Here is a 23,013-nt window from a genome sequence, read left to right on the forward strand (position 1 = left end):
GCATGGACTGAGGTTTGCTGTATCACAGCACTTACGGTTTTCGGGCTCTGCCTGTTGGGACTGTTCTCAGCCCCACAGGGGTTTACCAGTGTTTTGGATTTTCTGACAGTTCTTCTGTTCAGTATATCCCAATGCTCCTGTACCTGGATGGCCTCCTGCTCTTAGCAGGATCACCGGGGTACTTTACAGCCGGGTCAGGTTGACTGTGGCTTCTTCAGGGTGCAGAAGTTTAATCAATGGGGAAAAAGTCCTCCCTGCAACCCTCTCTGGGTATTCTTCACCTAGGAGCCCTGCTGGATTCTCAGAATCTGAGAATTCTTCTGGCGTAAGACGGCATCTCCACTCTTCCATTAGGAGTACATGGATGTCTGCGCAGTCGACATATGTCTTTGCACCCTGGGATGCATGGTCCACTATTCAGTGTCTGCCTTTGGAAGGGTGGAATGGGCTTAGTTCCATTCCAGGCCTTTCCATAATTGGCTTATCTTCAGATGGAACAAGTTTTTTTCTGTCTGATCACTGTTCAAATGATGCTGCTCTCCCCGGAGGCAAGTCTGTCCCTTTTCGGGTGACTATGACCATCTCGTCCAGGGTATTCTTTGCTAAGGACAGTGTCTGGTTCGCATCCATTTCAGTGCAATTGGATGTCTGTCGGTTCCACCCTGTCAATTAACTTGTTGGAACTTTAGCCTGTTTTGGGCCTTCACTCTGGCATAGCCCTTGTTTCCTGGTGAACCTGAAAAAGTTCAGTCCGACAGGGTCAGAACAGTAGCTTCCTTTTTAGCAATACTGTTCGTTGAGTGGCAATGTCAGGTATGTCATACATTCGGACATTGTCTGAGGGTCTCCTCCTGACCATCTCGACTGTGTTCATTTCAGGTGCTCTCCTTTGGGAAGCGGGAGTCCTCAGCCGTTACGACGTGCATCCCGGGGACTAGTCTCTTCCACAAGAGAGGTTTCATCTCCTGGTGAGCAGGGGGGGGGGGGGGGGGGACTCTATCACACTATGGTGTTACAGTCCAACCCTGGGGATTCTGAAGCAACCTTCAGTGACTCTTTGTCGGTGAAGGGGTTCTTCCAATATGCGTACCTGTGTTCTCCAGTCTCCATTCTTCCTCGAGGGAAGTGTTTCAATCGAGACAGAGATGCTTTCCTGCTGGTGGCTCCTGATTGCCCCAGATGTCAGGGGTACTTGGTTTTTCGGAGTCTCTCCATCGATACTCCATTCCTGATGCTTCACTACCCAGACCTGTTGTCTCAGGGTCCTGGGGTTTGCCTTGGACCTGGGTTGTTTGTCTTTGACTACGTCCCTACAGTGGTCTTACGGCTTCCATGGCTTTGTCATCGTTGGAATGATTGGAGCACATGGATCAGCTTTTGCTGGGACCTACCACAAACTGTGGCAGCCATCATTCTTATGGTATTATACCTATCGATACGATCCTCTGGTGTCCAGGATTTCCAGATATTCTGGCATTCCTTCCGTCTGGCTTGGGTTTCACCCTCGGCCTGGCCTTCCTGACAGTGCAGATCTCTACACTGTCAGTATGAATAGGTTATGGAATTGCTCCGCTCTGATATCCAGTTCATCCTTTGGAGTGTTTTCTGGATTATGCCTCCATTTGTCCTCCCTAGGGACTCCTTGGGAGTTAGGAGTGGTTCTTCGTTAACTCCGGGGAAAGTTAATGGAACCGCTGGTTGTGATAGCCATTACATGGTCTATTGCTTTGGCTTTCTCTTTTTCTATCAGGGAGTTTATATCAACCAGGTGAGTGTCGGAATTGGGAGCGTTCTCATGTGGCTCCCTCTTCTGGAGGGCATCTTGTCAGGGTGTGAGTTGCTCTCACCCTGTGTTTCTTCTTAGTGATTTTCAGGTTCCATATTATTCTGGAACTTATGGTGCGGCCATTCATTCCCCAGTCCTCTCGGCTGGTGTGGCCTCATTGACTGTGGTCCGGCCTCTGTGGATTTATGTGATCCATTCAAGTTCCTGACGGAAATCGGACTCCTTATTGGTGGTCTGAGATTTCTGGTTTTAACAGGAAAGGATGGCCGGCCTATGGCCATATGTTGGCTGGACGGCCTCGTATGTCTTCTTCAGGGGCCTACCCATGGGTAGGCCTTTCTGTTGTTGCTGCTTGTTTTTTCTCGGGCCATGTAACCCTCGTGAGTGGCTCGCTGTGGCGCCTTGGCTGTTTTGCCTTGCTAGGTGGCCACGTGGTCTTCTGTCCACACCTTTTTAAGGTTCTAGGCATTGTTTTCCTTTGCCTCTCAGGTTGCTTCCTTTTTGGCGGCGGATTCTCCTCTCAGCACAGGAGCGTCCCCTCCCTTGGTTGAACTGCTTTGGGACATCCCCAAGGTCAACCTTGTGGACCCCCTATGGACCCTGAAGTAGAAAACAAGAGATATGGTAAGAACTTACCTTTGTTATCTCTGTTTCTACGAAGTCCATAGGGTCCACAGGGCGCCCGCCCTGACACACCTGGCTTCAAATGGGCTGTGTGACTGGTCACCGGTTTTCCGTCTCCCATTTCTGTGAGTATGGTTATCGAGTGTTCCAGTTTTCTCTCTTTTTTTCTCCTCCTCCGGCCTTTGGCTACTTACAAACTGAGGTGCCTCTGGCTGGGGGTGGGGTTATAGGGAGAGTGGACCCAAGTGCATCCTGGGAGCTAAAAGCTTTAACTGCGTGGTGCCCGGATTTGGTTCCCAACCTATACCCCAAGGTCAACCCTGTGGACCCTATGGACTTCGTAGAAACAGAGATAACAAAGGTAAGTTCTTACCATATCTCTTGTTTTATTTGCTCTTTGTATCAAAGCATGCAACTGGTTTTCTTGTTTATCCTGAATGATGTGACCAGTCTGTATTCCTAGATGCTGATATTTGGTTAACAGCAACGTCTTAAAAGTGGAAGTAGACACTTAAATGAATGATATTTGTACATATGTGTGTGGCATCATTATCATATTATTGAGGGAATTCCATTGCTTTATCGCCCTGATCTCCCGTATAAAGTCATAGGAAATCGGGGGAAGATATTCAATTGTTTTTTGAGCGCCCTTGCCTTTTTGCGCATGCCGTGCCCAGATAGACCGGGTTTAGGCACGTAAAATGGCTACACCTGTTAGCGTGCCTGAACAGTAGTTTGGACACCCAAAACCTGGATTTTTGTCATATTTCTGCTCACCTGAGGGTGCAAGTAAAAGTGTGTCCACCCGCGGCACTTGTGCCCGAACAAAGCAACAAATGCATTGCTCCACGGGTGAAGTCAATTGACTCGCCACCAATAACATTTAATTAGATCAGAAGTAGATCGAGTTCGAAGTCCAAATGTAAAGATCTCATGAACATACAAGACAAGCTGCAATGCTTCCAACAAATCTTCAGCCATGGTCCTGGCAGGGCCGCCATCAGGGGGACTACTGTCCTGGCCTGGATAGTCCGCCAGAAAAGGGGGGCCCAGGCCGCTCATACCACCCGCCTGCCGCTACTGTGGATGAATGGGGCCCCCAGATTGCCCCTTAACCCACCGCTACTACCTCGAAAGGAGTTCGCCGCCCGCCTTGAAAGAGGTACCTATCCGCCCCCTCTGCTGATGTAACTTTATTGTACATAGGCAGAAGGGGCGGACAGGCTCCTCGTCCAGCGTACGTGACGTCATTAAGTCACCGCGTGCCAATGAAGAAGAGAGGAGCTGCGCCATCACCAGCCTGGAATAAAGGGGCAAGATTTATATGCTGCCTGGCTGAGGGAGAAGGGTTCTCCAAGAACACTGTGTGCAGGGCTGGAGAGACAGAGCATAACCCACAAATTTATATATAAACGTGTGTGTGTATGTTTGTGTATATGTATATGTGTGTGTGTATATATATATATATATATATATATATATATATAATATATATACATTTATGCATGTGTATATATATGTGTATGTATGTGTATATATATATATATATATATATATATATCTGTATATATGTGTGTATGTATGTGTATATATATAGTGTGCGCGCTAGGCAAATATGTTACATGTGCAGATGCAGTTTTGTCCCGATATATACAGGGCCGTAAGCAGGGGTGTGCGGCCACACTGGGCGGGATCGCCTGGGGGCGGTACTAGGTTTCCATACTTTGGGGGGCGCGAGGGGCCCTGCCTATTTTGTCATTTCCGGGCCCCACAATTTCTGATGGCAGCCCTGGTTCCTGGCATTACTTCCCAACACAAAGACTGCAAAACATAATCTAAGCTCCTTCTATTACTCATAGGACTGGATTCCAGTTACTGTCTTCTAATTGAGTTTAGTTAAACTTTGTCAGACTAGCCAGTATTCAACACAACTACAGAAACACTGGAGCTGTGACGCACCTCTATGGGCAGTTTTTGGCATTTTCCATATCCGACCAAAAGAATCTCAGTAATGCAGAAAACATAATTAATTCACAACCGATGACACAAATGGGGGAAAAAAACTATTTGTATTAAAACTTTATTCATAGAAACCTTAAATAGACAAACTTTTCTACCTGTGTTACAGGGCTGGCTTTCCCCAACATGCTAAAGCAGCACTGACATGCTAAATGTGTACTATATTCCGAGATCACATTTCGTTGCTCATTCGTGTCTCAACAAAACCGATTAAAGCCAGCCTGTGCCTGCGTAACCCATTGCTTCTGTTATGAAACTAATTCTGTCTTTCGGTTTCAATTTTTGTAACTCTAGATCTGAACACGTCAACAAAATGTATATTTAACAATAAGAAGTTGCAGTTATCTATTTAGGAAAAGTTCTGTAAAGTGTTTACCATTCTCTTTACTTTCTTTATCCACAGCTTACCCGACCTGCTTCCCTCTTACTCAGTTTACCTGCAACAGCGGTCGTTGCATCAATATAAACTGGCGCTGTGATAATGGTAGGTGTCACTTTTGTGTAAATCCCCCAGAGTTTCAAGTAAAATCCTTAAAATGTTGACATTAGTTTCTGATAGCCGTCTGACACTTTTCTCTACTGTACAATGCTGTGAGGCCCTGAAGTCACTGGAGATCAGAGGGTCTTAATTAAAGTTAGGTTTTTCGAGTCACATAGTGTCTGCTTAAAAACATGCATGTCAATATGTTAAAAAAACACAAATTGTTTGTAATGTGTAACTAAATATAAGCAACAAGTATTATACATTTGTTTCAGATTGTGAACTGTATTATTGTGCTTTTAGGTATATGTGAGAACTGCTCTGGTGAATTGGGACTTTCTAGAAATTGCTCAGAATAATATACTATATATTTCTGTAGAGGCATGTCCCTATTCCTATTCACTGGCTTTAATATACAATACAAATAGTAGGGCTTAATATCCCATGACTACATACCAAGGTTGCAAAAAGAGCAGTTACATTATTAGACATGTTTCTGTTGTCTGTATGTACAACAAAGTGCATCCCTCTTTGAGATCTATTAAGGTGCCTACCAATTATTTGATGCTGAGGTTAAAAGTTGCAGCAACTTATTGGAGCCGAATATATTTTAGATGGGTCTAGAACCTTTTCTTAAATAATACTATCCATGTGCCTTTAAGCCTATTGTATTATACTGTATCAAGCCCTTTAAGCATAAAATGGTTGAAAGCAGAGTACAACAGCTTGCATAAATCTACATCAAGAGCAGACACAGTATGTCATCTTTCCAGCCTTGTCGTGGTTTGTGAACTTTTACTGAAGGAGCACTTTTGTTTGTATTAAACTGCACACGCTACCATCTGTCCCACACAGTCTAGATCACATCAGCTATCTCTTTTTTGCAATACAACTCATCGAGTGGGGAAAAAGAAAAATATATATTGGGATTATTTTGGGATTGTTTAACCTTTACAGATAATTCACATAACTTAGAAACAAATAACATATTCTAAAATTGGAGTATTCTGTGATAGTTGGGGTAATGTTCTTGTAAATTTGAATTGTCGTAAAAATTATTATAATATCTATCTGTTTTAAAATATAAGGATATGCTATGTTTGTGTGTGAGTCTGGTCCAAGGTTATTTTCATGTAGAACATACTAGAGATGTAGAAATACTTGTAAATAACATCCATCTAATAGTTCGTCTGATGTCATTTATTTAGTACTCATTAGGCAAATATGTGTAATATGGGACCATGGGGTTGGGTATGAGATCCCGGTGGTCGGGATGCCGCTGGTCACAATACCCACAGCGGCATCCTGATAGTGGGAATCCCCACACCCATAAGGAAAAAAGGTAAGATTAACCCTTACTCCTAACCCTCACTCCCTGGTGCCTAACCCTAACCTCCCCCTCCCCGCACCCTAAACCTAACACTCCCCCTAATGTCTACCCTAACACCGCACCCTAACCCTCCTCCCAACACTCGATAGTTTATTTCGGGATTCTGGTGCCGGAATCCCGACACTGTCGAGTTTTCGGCGCCGGTATTTCACCCTTTGGCATCCCGCACGTCGCCAGGCTGACTACATCCCGGGACCATGCACACCCTACTGGACAATATTTTAGATATTAATGGTCATCTCGACCTGTGTAGTGGCTTACAATCTGTCTTTTAAATGGTCACTGAAGTCATCTGTGACTTCTAGTTTGTTTACAATTTATAGTGGGGAGCGGGTTATCCCAGATATACTAAAACATATATCTCTTGTCTTTTTATACACCCATAAATAAATTATTTTATTATTTGTCCTTCACATTGTCCATTAGCCTTTAGTGTGTATTTGGTAAAGGTCTGCATAGATACTTGGAGATAAGTGTCTATTTTTGTATTGTTTGTCTGTCCTGTGTAATTTTATTGTATGTGTTTTCTTCTCTGTTCTTTGTCCTTCTAATGTCTGCAATGTATTGTCTTTGGTTGGTTTCTCTTTGTTTCAGAAAAAGATTGTGGGGATGGCTCTGACGAAAAGAACTGTTCAAAGTCTGCCGGTTAGTGCATAGATCAACATGCACCATCCAGCCAGCTGGGGATAGTAGTAGCTGTAGACTTTCTGAGCAGCCATTCTCATCTACACAGTGTCAGAAGCCGAGTCTAGATCTCATAAAAAGCAGATGAACAAATCCTTCATTTGTTTATTGGATTTTAATGGGTCATTGTGCATCCTTAGGATTGTTTAAAGATTAGTGTATATATTGAATAGCATATAAATAGATTTTCCACACTTTCGTCCCACAAGTGCAGTTATGAACGCCATTGTTTAATTTTTTTTTTTATTTGTCATTTTTCTATCTTTTTTTTGCAATGTGGAATATTTTTAAGTCTCTGCCACAAGACCAGCAAAGTGATTAAGGTGAAAATATTTGCAGAAACAGCTTTCCAACAATGAAGCTAGTCAACGTACAGCGCTCCCTATCGTGTCTGCTATTAGGCATGTCAATCGCACAAGGCCTCATGTCTTTCTTATTAATGAGCTAAATCTGGTTACGTGTTCAGCTCTGACAAAACAATAAATAGGAAAAAATTATCTATACGATTTTATTATGGCAAATACTTTATTACAATGGGTATAATTTTTAGACCGATTCTCTGTTAGCCATGGATGTTTGTAATGTGTAGGTCACTCGTTTTTTTCAACGTTCATTTTAAATCCGTAACCCTTATAAAGGAATAGAAAATAATTTGCATGCTGCCATTTTACTTTTATTCTGCTCCATTCTGTTACTTATTTGGATTAACTACAAACCTAACCATAAGCTGCCTTTCTAGTGTAAGCAATTGGATAATATCATTGGAGAATCTGTGTTTCCCTGTATCCTGATTGATGCTTTATATTGTATTGTTCAGTATTTATATCTGTGATTCCAAATCCAGTCCTCACACACTTTCAACAGCTCATGTTTTCAGGAGTTCTATCTGTGGAGACTGAACTAGCCAAGTAGGCTAAGGGCTATACTGTATTTACTACATGACGGCTTTTCAATGAAGATTCTGCATTTAATATTATTGCAGCTTTAAATCCCACTGTCAGAACTGCCAAGTAGTGATGGCTTGTAAACCAGCGTGTAAATATTTCCCTTATGCTGCATACACACGGTGCAACCTGCACAACCAAAGATATCGCCGATGGATTTCCCTCCAACTTTCTGTAGTGCAGGGAAAACTATTCTGGGTGTACACACTGATAGATATCTATGATAGATATCTATGCTAGATATTTCAGTGAAGTCATGTCTTTACAGGCAAATCTTGACAAAATTGTCCAAGTTGGCCTGCATGTACGGTCGACCTTAGATATAGTTATTGTTCATACAGGAACGCGCATCGTTAGCCAATTGTTCATTGCATAAAAATGAACGATATGAACGTTATCGTTCATATCGTTCTGGAAAATCGTCCCGTGTGTATGCAGCATTATGGTGCCTACACACGGTACGACTTTTATGAGCGATTTGAAGGATATCGTTCACTTTTTTGCCGTCACCAACCTGATAACGACCAACGATGTGCGTTCCCGCATGAACGATAACTATATCTATGATCTTTCATGCATGCAGGCCAACTTGGACGATTTTGTAAAGATTTCCCTGTAAAAAGATAGCTTCACTGAAATATCTATCATAGATATCGATCAGTGTGTACAACCAAAATTATTTGCCGTGTACTACAGAAAGTTGGAGGGAAATCTATCAACGATATCTATGGTTGTTCAAGTTGTTCCGTGTGTAAGCATTGCATGATAAAAGAAACCTTGAAAACATAAACTTTTGAGAGGGTGGAAGGACTGGATTTGGGAAACTCATATATATATATATATATATATATATATATATATATATATGTAACTGATTTAGAAGTACAAAAGAGTCAGAGCTTTATCTTTAGTAATTTTACCTCTTACCTGATCATTTAGTTAAGCAATTAAACGGAAGCCACATTTGATTATTTCAGGTGACTACATACAGATGAGAAAATGTTTGCACCTATCAGATGAAAGCTTGTAAAATGTTTAGGCTTTAAATAATAAAAACTGTGTACTCGATTGTCATGGTCAACTTGCCCGTGACACAAAGTAGTTTGTAATTTTGCTTCTCAGGCATAATATTTTATTATTTTCTTCAAATATGGTGCATGTAATGATCTATGCAGTTTCTATGTCCATATTCTTTGCAAATAATAGATCTAGGGGACGTATTTGGGGTTTTCTATATAGTCTTGTTTGGGGAAATCTGTGTGATCGGATACCTGACACACACTACCGAACATGTGTGTTGGTGATCTGGTCAGTTATTTAACTGCTTGTGACTCTGTGATGCTAACATTAGGGATCTTTCACAAAGGGGTTGTTCAACTTTAGATGACAGTTATTAGCTTGTATGTGTTGTACTGTAACTTTAATTAAAGACGTTGCCATCTCTTTCAAAATAAATTTTTGCTTTTTAGCCATGTTTTTACTTCATTCAGACAGGCTTATTAGTTTCCATTTCCCTTGGAGTTAGCAACAAACTGCTCCATGGATAAACATGTACCCAGTACAGAGAGCACATAACACAGTAACACATCTTCCTGATTATAGATATACATGGCTGAAAAGCACCCAGTGCAGCCAGAAGAAATGCTTGTGGTTAAAGTTGCATGAGGCCATATACTAGCCAGTAATATAGCGTCATCTAAAGCTGGAATACACTTACAAAGGGTCAGTGCTTCAGCTAAGCTTTGTGGTGTGGGTGACATTTGTACTTTGTTCCCATCAACTTTTTCCTGTAAATTTTTAAATGCACATCCTGACCTGTCAGCTGCTTTTACTCACATGTTTTCTACTATATTATGCTTGCAAGAATTACTTGGGCACATATGATTAACATGTAGTAGCTAATGTAGCCGAACCTTTGAGATGTCCTGTATATATTCACTATGAATTGTGAAAGGCTAAATTCAGATAACTTGAAAAAACTAATGACACATCCAGATATTTGAATCTTAATATATCTGCAATATTGGTTTGCTAAAAAAGAGAATGCAAACACCCACTTGGAATATATCTATCTTCTTCGGGGTCCATAGGGGTCCACAGGGATACCATGGGGATATTATGGTTGCTCCCAGAATGCCCCGGGTCCTCCCCCATATATACCCTGCCCCTAGCCATAGGACCTCAGCTATTAGTTTGGTGCTGCAGAATCTAGAAACACCTTGTAACAGGAGGACTGCTCAGAGTAGTCCTAAGCTTTTATTTTTTATTTTATGTTTTTCTGAGTTGGCAGTACCAAGCGTCTGAATTAAGATGCACGCCGGGCCACAACATCAGTAATTGTGCTTGTGATTTTGGCGGGTTGGACTGAGCTTAGCTAGCAGCAATGCTGCGACCTGGACTGCATCGGGTGCTCGGAGATGTCAGGTAAGGCGATTCCTTGCTTACGAGGAATCGCGCGGGGCAGTCCTTGCTTTTGGTGTCAGGGATGCACCAGAAGTCGCTGCTGTCAGGGGCCAGGATTGTCCGCGTCCTCACTACACCAGCCTGGGCCCTCTAGCTGTTGGTCTCAGGAGGGTCTGGGTCAGTCTCCCTGTATACTTCTCCCTTGGTTAAGGTATATGGTGCTCTGTCCTACCATTCATTCCTTTGCATTGCTGTAGTTGATTTAGAGCCGATTACATATGCATGTATGTGACTGTTTGCTAGCTGCTGATTGCTGCTGTCTTTTTTTAAAATCTGTCAATTCTAACTATCACTGTTTTCTCTCCATCCTCTTGGGGTGGAGGTTTCTTTCTGAGTACGTCACATTCATTAAGATTTTGTGAAATTGCATAAAATTGCAATTATTGCCTTTACTTTGAACATGTCAAAAGATAAAGGGAAACAGGGGGGGATGCAGCCTGTGCTGGTTCCATGTAAATCATGTATGGCTTATGTGCCCTCCTCCGGTTGTAAAGGATGGTTTGTGTGTTGTCTGTTATAAAGAGCCACCCCACCAGTACAGTTTATCTGCACCTGGACAAGAGCCATCTTGGGTTGCCTCTTTGTCCCAGGTTATGATAAAGGTTGTGGATCGTGTGGCTGCTCCTATGGTGCCTCCTTGGATGGGGTGTCCACAGTATACTATGTTTGCACCTCCTATGCTTCCTTCATGGAAGGATGTTTATGGTTATTCTAGTCAGAGTATGGCACCATCTAATGTTGATAACAGACCGGTAGTGACCAAAGCGCCTAAGTGCAAGTTATCTTTTTGTCGGTCTGCCCAACATATGGATTCAGATACATCATCAGGGGGATCAGATGATGCACAGGGTTCCTCTCCAGGATCTAGTTCTGGGGAGGAGGATAATCCGTCCACGGTTGATGTTCCTTCTTTGGTGAGGTCGGTTAAATCAGTCCTAAATATTCAGGATGATGAACCAGCTCATAGTAAGAAGGCTCCAATGTTTAATTACCACCGGAGGGTGATCAAAACGGAGTTCCCTGTATCTGAATAGCTTACAGAGCTTATCAAGGAGGCATGGGGTAACCCTGACAAACTATTTGATGTGAATAAACGACTAACATTGTATCTTTTCCCACCCTCTGTATGTACTAAGCGGGAGGTACCTCCTACTGGGGATGCTCATGTTTCACATTTAATCAGAAATGCTACATTGCCTATTCCATCAGCGTCTTCGCTGAAGGATTCCACAGAAGCCTGTCTTAAAGCAATATTTATTCATCCAGCTATGGCTGGAGCCTGGGTAGCCAAAGCTGTTGAAGAATGGATAGGGGCATTGGTAGATTCGCTACCAAATGCTATCAGAGAAGAGATGATGAATATCTCCCGCATACGGGAAGCAGTGTCCTATCAGGGAGGGGCTTCAGTGGATGCTGGAATTTTAGCTTCTAGGGCATCGGCAGCATCAATAGTGACACGCAGGATCCTTTGGATCTTGGAAAGCTGATACAGAATCAGAAAGGGCGCTGGAAGTCTTACCTTTCTATGGAAAGGTACTTTTTGGAGCAGAGTTGGATAACATAATCACTGCTCTGGCGGATTCAAAATCTGCAGGTCTGCTATCTACGTCAAATACTAAATCCAGGCAGGTCTCTTTTCAGTCCTTCCGTCCTCAGGGACGAGCATAGGAACAGTCTTCCTCTAGGCCATCTAGTTTCCTGCAAGTCTAAGCGACAAACTAAGAGGTCTGGCCCGGCAAGACCCCCAGCTTCTAAGCCGGACAACATGCCCTCAACCTGATGGAGCGGGCCTCCTCCTGGGGGATTTCAGGGTGGGAAGCCGACTTCTTCTTCAATTTGTGGATTACTGGCATCAATCAACAATAGATGCCTGGGTCCGAGAAGTGGTCTTTCAGGAGTATGCCCTAACTTTCAGGAGGCATCCTCCCAAGAAGTTTTTTTGCACAGATCCTCCATCAGATGCGAACAAGTCCTTAGCTTTTCAGAGAGCCGTTCACTCGCTGCTACAGGCAGGGGTAATAGTCCCAGCTCCTATGTCTCAACAGGGAAGGGGTTATTATTGCAATCTGTTTCTGGTTCAGAAACCGAATGGGGCTTATCGCCCTATACTAAATCTAAAAACCCTCAACAGGTTTATCCATGTACCCAAGTTTCGTATGGAAACTCTCCTGTCAATTATTTTGGGAATGGAGTCAGGGGATTACATGGCTTCCCTGGACATTCAGGATGCATATCTGCATGTTCCTATTATATCATCCCACCAACAATTCTTACGGTTTGCTGTCCTTCAGCAACATTACCAATTTCAGGCTGTACCCTTTGGCCTATCTACGGCACCCGGGGTATTTACCAAAATATGTCAGTCATGACGGCCTATCTCAGGCGTTAAGGAATCCGATTTCTGCCATATCTGGATGACCTCCTGATATTGGCACAGTCTCTGGATGTTTTACTTAATTATCTACAGTTGACAGTGGCCTGCCTAGAAAAGCATGGCTGGATTGTCGATTGGAAAAAGTTGTCACTTTTTCAAACTCAGCAGATGATGCATCTGGAAGCGCTCCTGGATTCTCAGGCGCAGAGGATCTTTTTGCCAGTAGAAAAGATTTCAGCTCTACATTTGCGGATGCGCAAATTGCTCCACAATTGAAGAGTATCAGTCCATTCAGCAATGCAGGTCCATGGTTTCCACCTTCGACATAATGGAATACGCCCAGTTCCACTCCAGGCACTTGCAGCTATTGATTCTTTCTCGCTGGAGCGGTCAGTATCAGTGGATAAAGTCTCAGACGATCCTTCTCTCCCCAGAGGTTCGGCCTGGTGGCTCATCTAAACAAAGGTTACCTTCTGTGGATCCGAAGGTGGGTACTCCCCACCACGGATGCCAGTCTTCGAGGATGGGGTGCGGTGACAAGTTATCGCACTTTCCAGGGAAAGTGAACGTCTCAGGAAAGTCACCTACCCATAAATATATTGGAACTCCAGGCAGTATACAGGGCACTAATTCTAGCATGAAGCCTCCTTCAAGGCAGGCCTGTCCAGAACCAGTCCGACAATGTGACCGTAGTAGCCTACCTCAACCATCAGGGAGGCACGATAAGTTGAGCAGCCATGTGGAAAGTGGCAAACATTCTAACTTGGGCAGAATGTCATCTTCAGGCAATTTCGGCACTATTCATCCCAGGAATCCACAACTGGGAAGCAGACTTCCCAGGACATACATGCCGGACAATGGGCTCTCCACCTGGAGATCTTCCAGCTCCTAGTGGTTAAGTGGGGACTACCAGAATTTCAAGGTCCCCAGATACGGGTCCAGGAGGAGAGACCCTCAGCCGCCTTCATAGATGCGAGGTTGGATTTCAGGGTTGGCTTACCTGTACTATTCTCTCTTCTACCAAGAGTTCTCAGTAAATTCAAGCAAGAGGGTGGCAGGGTGATTTTAACTGCTTCAGCTTGGGCCAGGCGCCATTGGTTCACTGACCTGATGTCTCTCCATAGATACTCCGCTCATACTTCCTCTACGGCCGGATCTGCTAGTGCAGGGTTCCTGCCTACATCCGGACCTACCTCGTCTATCTTTGACGGCTTGGCATCTTAAGAGCCAAAGGGTTTACTAACTCTGTGATTCGTACAATGCTTCTGGCAAGAAAGCATTTCTCTGCCTGCATCTATTACAGAATTTGGCATTCCTTTTTTCTATGGTGTTCCCATAGAAAAGTTGATCCTAAGGTTTTTAGGGTTTCTCGAGTTCTGGCTTTTTTCTCCAGGCTGGATTAGACCTTGTTCTCTGCCTGGTCAGTACAGGTTTCTGTACTGTCAGTTTGGTTTCAGCATAGAATTGCTCCCTTGCCAGATGTTAGAACGTTTTTGCAAGGTGTTCTTTTTGTTCCTCTGGTGGCACTGTGGGATTTGTCTTTGGTTCTCAGGGCATTACATGCTCCCCCCTTTGAACCTTTAAACATAGTGGATCTCAAGTGGTTGACAGCGAAGACACTTTTTCTCCATGCTATCTCCTCAGCTTGCAGAGTCTCTGAGTTAGCAGCACTTTCGTGTCTCCCCCCATATTTGATCTTCCACAAGGATAGAGCTGTTCTTCGTCAATGGGCAGGCTATCTTCCAAATGTGGTATCCCGTTTACATATAAATGAAGAAATAGTTGTACCGGCTTTCAAGTCATCGTACCAACTCCATCAGCAAAATCAGATGCACTTTTTGTTTTGTATGGCTTTCACAAACGTGGTGGGCCAGCTAACAAGCAGACTCTGGCTCGGTAGCTGTGTATGACTATTTCTCAAGTTTATATGCAGGCTGATCTCCCTGTTCCCAGCAGGGTGACAGCGCATTCAACTCTGTCTGTAGGACCTTTGTGGGTGGTTAGGCATGGCGCCTCAGCTGAACAACTGTGCAAGGCAGCCACTTGGTCTTCCATCCATACCTTTATAAAATTCTATGCATTTGATACTTTTGCCTCCCAGGTGGGCGGTGGATCCTCCTGTCTGCTCAGGAGTGCCCCCACCCTTAAGGGAACTGCTTTAGGACATCCCCAAGGTAGTTCCTGTGGACCTTGAGGAAGAAATTAAGAGTTCTGGTAGACTTACCATTGATAACTTTTTTTCTTCGAGGTCCATATAGTCCACAGAGCACCCTCTCTGACGCACCTGGCTTCAGTGTGATTTGTTCCTTCTTGTCACTGATTCCCTCTTTATTGTAGTGGTGTTTCTAGTGTAATGTGTACTTTCTTCTCCACTTTTATTCTCCTGCCAATGGGCTTGTTTACAAACTGAGTACCTGAGGCGGGATATATATGGGGGAGGACCCAGTGCATCCTGGGACCGAAAAGAGTTGACTGTTTGGTGTTGGGTTTCCTCCAAATCACATATTTTCCCAAGGTAGTTCCTGTGGACCCTATGGACCGCGAAGATAAAGTTATCAAAGGTAAGTCTACCATAACCCTTATTTTCAAGGGTACTGGCTTTTCTTCAGGCAGGATTAGACAAGGGTCTACGTCTGGCCACATTGAGTGCAGGTTTCTGCACGGTCAGTCTGGTTTCTGAAGAAGATTGGAAAAAAATTCTAACATCTGGTAATGAAGCAAAGAGTTTTGCGAGTTCAGCCTCCTTTTGTTCCACCGGTTGGTTCTTAAGGGTCTACAAGCTTCCCCATTTGGACTTTGCTGTTAACCACTTCGAATACACAAAGACACTTTTTCTTCTGGCTATCTCTTCTGCACACAGAGTCTCTGATTTGGCAGCGCTATCTTGTCGCTTCCCATTTTTGATTTAACTGTTCTTCGTACAAGGAAGGGTTACCTAACTAAGGTAATGTCCCGTTTTCATGTAACTGAAGAAATTGTTGTTCCAGCTTTTCAGACTCTAGACCTTTCTGTAGGTGAAGCCTCCCTGGATGTAGTTTGTGCTCTCCATATCTATGTGGCGTGTACAAACTCTGCTAGAAAATCAGATGCTCTTTTTGTATTATATGGTTTTCACAAACTAGGTTGGCCAGCTAATAAGCAGACTCTGGAGAGATGGCTACGTATGACTATATCTCAGGTGTACACACAGGCTGATCTCTCTGTCCCAAGCAAGGTGACTGCACATTCTACTCGGTCTGTAGGGCCATCGTGGGCATTTAGCCGTGGTGCCTCTGCTGAACAATTGTACAAGGCAGCCACGTGGTCTTCTGTCCACACCAAGTTTTATGCCTTTGATACATTTGCTTCTCAGGCTGCATTTTTTGGGCGACGAGTTCTCCTTTCTGCTTAGGAGCGTCCCCCACCCTAGGGGAACTGCTTTTGGACATCCCCATGGTATCCCTGTGGATCCTGAAGAAGATAATTAGAGTTATGGTAGACTTGCCTAGATAGCTCCTTTTCTTTGAGGTCCATAGGGTCCACAGGGCACCCACCCTGACACACCTGGCTTCATTGGGTTATATTCTTTCGGTCACAGATTACCTTATCTTATGTATGAGTGTTTCTGGTGTATGATTGTTCTTCCTTCTCCTCTTTCCTTCTCATGCCTTGAGGCTTGTTAACTAAACTGAAGTCCTATGGCTGGGGGTGGGGTATATATGGTGGAGGACCCGGGGCATTCTGGAAGCAAAAGCTTTAACGGTTTGGTGCCTGGTCTTCCAACCATAAATATCCCCATGGTATCCCTGTGGATCCATATGGACCCCGAAGAAAAGGAGTTATCTAGGTAAGTCTACCATAACTCTAATTATTTCCCTTAAGAAACAAGTCCTGCTTATAGTTCATGATTAGTAAATAAAGTTGCAGATGGTGACATTCCCATAGCAATAGTGATATCAGCAGTTCAAGTAGCATTACCATGTTAGTGACCATGTTTGATGCACTACTAGAAAAGCTCTCTCTCCCTCTGCTTTGTTGCTTTTGCTCCATTAGAACCCTAGTTTGGTTTACCTATGTGCTCATAACCATACTCTGTTCATCTTCAGACAATGACTGCGGAGACAACAGTGATGAGGACGGCTGCAGTCACTCTTGTTCTAGCACCCAGTTCAAGTGCAACAGTGGCCGCTGCATCCCAGAGCACTGGACATGCGACGGGGACAATGACTGTGGTGAATATAGTGATGAGACCCACGCTAACTGCACAAACCAAGGTAAGAATGGCGAGTAGCTATTAATCCACATCTTCATGACTCTCTAATACTATCGCATGTGCTGAGCTTTGAGTCTCATGCTTATTACAGAAGTAATGAATGATTTTGCTGGCTAAGGTGAAGGTAAGATAATTTGATCTGTGCAGGACTGTATCTTCAAAAGACAGAAGTTTGATTAGTGGAAGAATGTTTTTAGTGAAGATGAAATCATGATTTTACTAAACACTCAGATATTTTCCTTGGATAAAATAGTTATTAGATATTTATAATCAGTATAAATTATTTATAATACATTGTCTAATAAGTAAGCAATCTTGGTATATTCTTTAAGTCTTTTAATAGCTGCATGATTTTTGAGCTGTGAGGATATCATTCAATGTTCCATAGAAAAAAATGCACGCCATGCTGCATATTATTACGCATGCTGGAACTGTACAGTAGCTTTTGTGACTAGTGCCACCTTCTATAAGTTATACTAGTTGAGGTACCTGGCATTGCCCGGGTTTAATTCTATAAGTTATCAATGAGTTGCATTTAACTGTCAACATTTTGAAAATGCTTAGCAGCTCTTCCAACACCCCCATGAGGAAAGTTCTGCCAGGCGCACTCTGACGTGAGTTCCGACCAAGGCCCAAACCTCGCAATTGCCACCCCACGTGAATTTATCATCAAAATCCATCCAGTGGAAGGCCCAGAACAGGCCAGAGTTCTGCCCAGTGTTCACCAACGGGACTCTAACCTCCCTAAAACCTGGCCAGTACCAACTGGACCACCTTGCATTGGATTCATCCCAATTGGTGCAGGGGTGTCCGAATACATTACCAGACAGGCTATAATAAGATTATTCCATATATTATAAATGAACACTTTTGAGTGTGCACATTGTAGGTTAGGCTGCTTAAAAGCTCAGTACACTTTTTTTTCAGTATGTCATCTTCTTGTGGATTTTTCTTATGTCACATTAACTTTGGATAACTACAAAAGGTGTAAATAGGTCAGGACTATTAGTTACATGGTGGGAAGGCACTGACAGATAGTTTAGCTGTATTTGAGCTTCTCTGACAACGGTAGCCCTGTTCTATTAGGCTACTGTCTAAAGCAACAGGATTTGGTTGGGTGAAGGAGAAGGGCAACATCATAAATTTCCATAGTCCTTGAAACAAAAAATCACTGAATACTATTTGCATAAACATCACTATCTGCGTGGAAATTATTCCAAAGCTTTAGTGATTTAAAGATGTTTTTTTTTTTTTTCTGAGGAATGTTGTTAATTGGGATTTTGTCTCCCCCTTGGTCACACTTAATCTGATCTACAAACAACTCGTAAACAGCAACTCGTCCCCCTGGTGGCTGTCACACTGATGAGTTCCAGTGCCGGCTGGACGGGTTGTGCATCCCCAGCCGTTGGCGCTGTGATGGAGACACAGACTGCATGGATACAAGCGATGAGAAAAACTGTGATGGTGTGACACATGCCTGTGACCCCAATGTCAAGTTTGGCTGCAAGGATTCAGGTGAGCACAAACAAGCAGGACATACTGTATGCACAAATAGCTGTAGTGATATTCACTGACAAGTTCCTGGATTAGAATATGAACAAAACACTGACTTTCAGTAAAGACCAGGCTAATTATTGCAGTAACAGTACAAATGATGATGCTTTGTTACCTATATATAAACATATTAGCTCAGAAGTACAATAGTTATTTTATTGACTTTACTAGCTGAAGTGCCCGGCGTTGCCCAGGTTTAAATATTCAAGTTATTACGTTTTATTATGTGATATCTTCCAAATCCATCCAGTGGAAGGCCCAGAACAGACTTCTTGGGTCAAAGTTTTGACTGGCGCACTCCGCCATGAGGTCCGACTGGGACCCCAACCACTCCATTAGGCATCCCAGAGCGATTGCCACCCCACTGTGAAGTTTTCATCCAAATTCATCCAGTGGACTGCTCAGAATAGGCTCCCCTGGTGAAAGTTCTGTACAGTGCCCCCGGGTCAAAGTTCTGCCCAGCGTACACCAACGGAGGTCTGACTGGACCTCAAACCCCCCCCCCCCCCCAGTATGTCTTCTGGGATCCATTATTACCACTCTGACGTTTTCGTCCAAATCCATCCAGTGGAAGGCTCAGAACAGGCTCCCTGGGTCAAAGTTCTGCCCAGCATACACTAATGGGTGGTCAAACTGGGACCCCAACCCACTTAAACCTGGCCAGGATCGAACTGGACCAATGGATGCAGACGTGTCCAAATGCATAACCAGACAGACAAGCAAACTGACAAATTAATTTTGATAATGTTGATATTAATTTCACTATTCTTTGGTCACTCTGCTTGTAGCTGGAACTTGAGTTATCTTCCATTGTTTAAATGTCCAATGATCCTTTAAATGCATGCACAAGCCATTTTATCCATGTCAGTCGCCAATTTATGTTCTGTTACTGCAGCAAGGTGCATTAGTAAAGCCTGGGTGTGTGACGGAGATAATGACTGTGAAGACAACTCTGATGAAGAGAACTGTTACATGTTGGTGTGTAAACCTCCATCTCACACCTGTGCCAAGAACACTTCCATCTGCCTGCCCCCTGAAAAGCTTTGTGATGGCGAAAATGACTGTGGAGATTACTCTGATGAAGGAGATCTGTGTGGTAAGTGAATCATCGTCAACTTCTATTGAGATGCCAGAACACTGTATAGTCAGAATAGAACAAATTAGCATGTAAGCATGTGAGTTACATCATACAAATACATATATTAGCAAGAAAACAAACAATAGCATCAGTAAAACCCCAAAAATAAAATAAGTAATGAGAAAATAGCATTTACATGAGAAGATACAAAGCCGAATGTAAGGAAAACTTTCCAACTAGACAAGGATGTTTTGACAGGAGACTGGAGGAAGAGAGGCTCCTGCTTGTGAGAATTAACTGACTAGAGGGCAGCCGGAAAAAAAAGCCAGCCATAGGATGGGCAATCAGAAAACTGCATTCGATAACTGGCACCCTCTCGCTATTCGATGGATAAAGTTTTCCATTGAATCAAAAACATTGATTGTTGCTAACCATCGGCTTCTGATGTCCATCCCTATAAGTGGATGTCAATGGTGTGTTCATATATAGGATAAATATTCAGCTTGTACTTTTATCTTACCCTGGAATACATAGATCACTGCTGTCCCAAACAATAATTAATTTTCAGCGCTCAGTGTTTAAAACTGTTTTAAACTCTTTTTGGATAAATTACACTTAAAGAATAAAAAAAAAATTGTATAAGTGTATTACCACTTTTAAAAATTAAACACCAGTGAAAGAATGATACAAACCCAACCCCCCTTTTCACTGCTGTAGGCCTTACGCTGTGATCTAACCTCTGAAGTACCGGTCGGTCATAAAATGGAAATGTCCAGGGGGCCGGGCTGCACCATACGATATTTGATATGTCCATGTTCCTTTAACTTATGTGAATCTTTTCTATTGGAATTATTGTGATATGCCTGAGTATTGTTTATAATTTGTAAGTGCAATTCCTCAACTATGCAAAAAGTCTATAAGGACTTTTGCGCAAAACATTCTTATGTAAATTCCCCGTGTTTAAAAAAAGAAAATATGATGCTTGAGGCATCTTAAAAGACATCATTAAAGGCTGAAAATTCTACATTCAGGAAGTAAGGGTATTTACCAACATAGAATTGTCTGTGGTGTGTGAACTTTGGACCTAATTAGAGTAAAGGATTGCTCCACATCTTCCTTTTTCACACGCGGTTATAATTGATTAATAATGGTAATACACTATTGCGGAATTCTCTCCTACTTTTAAGTGTAATTTATCCACAACAAGTTTAAAGAAGGTTTAAACATACAGGAGTAAATATAATCTATTTTCACGTGACCTAAGGGGACTATAGTTCCAATTGTAATTGACTTGGCATAATCGAATGTCTTCTATACTCTTCTGTTGGACAGATCAGTGCTCGCTAAACAATGGTGGCTGCAGTCATAACTGCACAGTGGCCCCTGGGGAAGGTATTGTGTGTTCCTGTCCACTGGGAATGGAAACTGGTCCAGATAACAAGACCTGCCAGATCCAGAACAACTGTCCTAAGCATCTAAGCTGCAGCCAGAGGTGTACGCAGGAGAAGTTTAAAGTCAAGTGTTCCTGCTATGATGGCTGGGTTTTGGAGCCGGACCATTATACCTGCAAGAGTCTAGGTATGTATACATAGAAATGGTGGGACTTTCATGTTGTTATATAAAAAAACCCTGATGTCAAAAAGCAAATAAAAAAATAAATAAAAGCCCACTTAATTAATTGCATGTGTTAGCACAATACAACAAATGAATAGCACAATAGATTTACTGAATTGCTGTAGATTACACAGCTACAAGTTAATTTGGTGGATGTAGTCACAGAAGAACCCTGAACAGGCTGGAACTTTTACCTTGCTTCCTCAAAGTAAGTGTTTACTAGTAAAGTATAAATGCAGAAATAAATGAGAAGGGTACTATATATGCTGGTTACTTTATGTTGTGAGATGATCCCGTACAGCTCCTAAGTCACTCTCTCAACAGTTGCTGACGTGCCTAGATGGATGTCAACGGTACAAAAAAGTTCCTACAAAAAGGAAACCGTAGTATTATCAGGGTCTGAAACCATGGGCCTGATAACACACAACATTTCCATTAATGTTTATTTAGCATTGTATGGCATAGTCTACATTTTCCTCTTCTATGGTTCTTACAATTTGCATATTAATTAGGGTTATTTTATACAGCTGTGTAGACTGGTGGCAACGTGCACAGGACAGCAGCTGGACATTGTTCTGCCTACCCAAGGTGGTCACACCAATAGATTCTGATAACCTAATAACACTGTCATACCATTATTTTTGTAAGAAATTGTCCTCCTTGATTGTAAGAATGACCTGATATGAAATTGCACCATGCTCCTACTGAGTTCTAGTTGAACTTGTAATGCTGCTTCCTATGCAGCCTGCCTGTTGTATGCATAATTGCACTTTGATGGTGAGAGTGCTGTCACTATTAGACCAGAGCTATGTGTTGTTTTTTTTGTTGTTTTTTAAATATTTCTTCCACGCTGCTGGCCGTGCTCCTCTGTTATGTTGTCTTTCAGAAGGTTGGTTGCTTGGGTTCTCTTCGAACATCCATCATAACATTTCATCTGCGAGTTTTTGGTTGGACAGTAAGGGGTGGGCAATAAGCGGCCCTTCAGCTGTTGTTGAACTACAAATCCCAGCATGCCTTGCAGTTTTAGCATGGCCAAATAACAAAACTGTGGCAGGGCATGCTGGGATATGTAGTACTACAACAGCTGGGGGGGACGCTTATTTGCCCATCCCTAGTAGAGAAACACAATGGTCATCTGATTTACTGGGACATCTATTACAATAAGTTGAACTCAATGGCAACAAGAAGCAGCCAGGAATTACCAGAGTTTAGCAACTTAGCTCCTAGAAACAGTATACATGGAGTGGGGTTAAATTCAGGTACTTTCTGAGCATTTAAATAGTCTTTATTTGTTGACTTGAAACAGGGGCATCAATAGAGCTCTAGAAATGTACCAACAATGACAAAGAAAAATGCATAGTGTATATTCTGTATAGGGCGTTTTCTTATCGCTGCAATGTGGATGTCCAATTGCACTCAGCTAGTATAAGCAGTAATCACACCTTATTAAATATGTAACTATGAAGTTACAATCAAATTGGGAACAACTGCAAGTACAGACCTTAGAGTACATTAGGAAAGAGGTTGTTGATGTCCGGCCTCACTCTTTTAATATAGCCTCTGTTATCTTTATATAGTCATGGATCTGCATTGATGGCTATTTATTAAGTCTATGTTTGTAAAAGCTGTCACTGTTCCAGGTTATTTATTACATTACAATAATGTTTTGCCCCGGCCCCAATACTAAACCGTTTGTTATTCAGATAGAGAGTTACTGCTTACATTACACTGATCACTTACATAAGCCTCA

The 23,013-nt window shown here is 42.8% G+C and overlaps 1 protein-coding gene across 2 annotated transcripts in view; it reads left to right on the top strand.

Annotated features, from left to right (window-relative positions):
- Positions 1-23,013, top strand: part of LRP1 (LDL receptor related protein 1) — a 252,774-nt gene that overhangs the window by 91,088 nt on the left and 138,673 nt on the right. For both annotated transcript variants that reach the window (XM_088465881.1, XM_088465882.1), the window contains exons 17-21: positions 4,833-4,913; positions 16,851-17,018; positions 18,350-18,532; positions 19,467-19,667; positions 20,982-21,227. In XM_088465881.1, the coding sequence (XP_088322007.1) occupies positions 4,833-4,913; positions 16,851-17,018; positions 18,350-18,532; positions 19,467-19,667; positions 20,982-21,227 (879 nt within the window). The remainder of the gene's footprint in view (positions 1-4,832; positions 4,914-16,850; positions 17,019-18,349; positions 18,533-19,466; positions 19,668-20,981; positions 21,228-23,013) is intronic.

Source organism: Taudactylus pleione, unplaced genomic scaffold (assembly GCF_031769625.1).
Source record: "Taudactylus pleione unplaced genomic scaffold, aTauple2 ptg000065l, whole genome shotgun sequence".
NCBI lineage: Eukaryota > Metazoa > Chordata > Amphibia > Anura > Myobatrachidae > Taudactylus > Taudactylus pleione.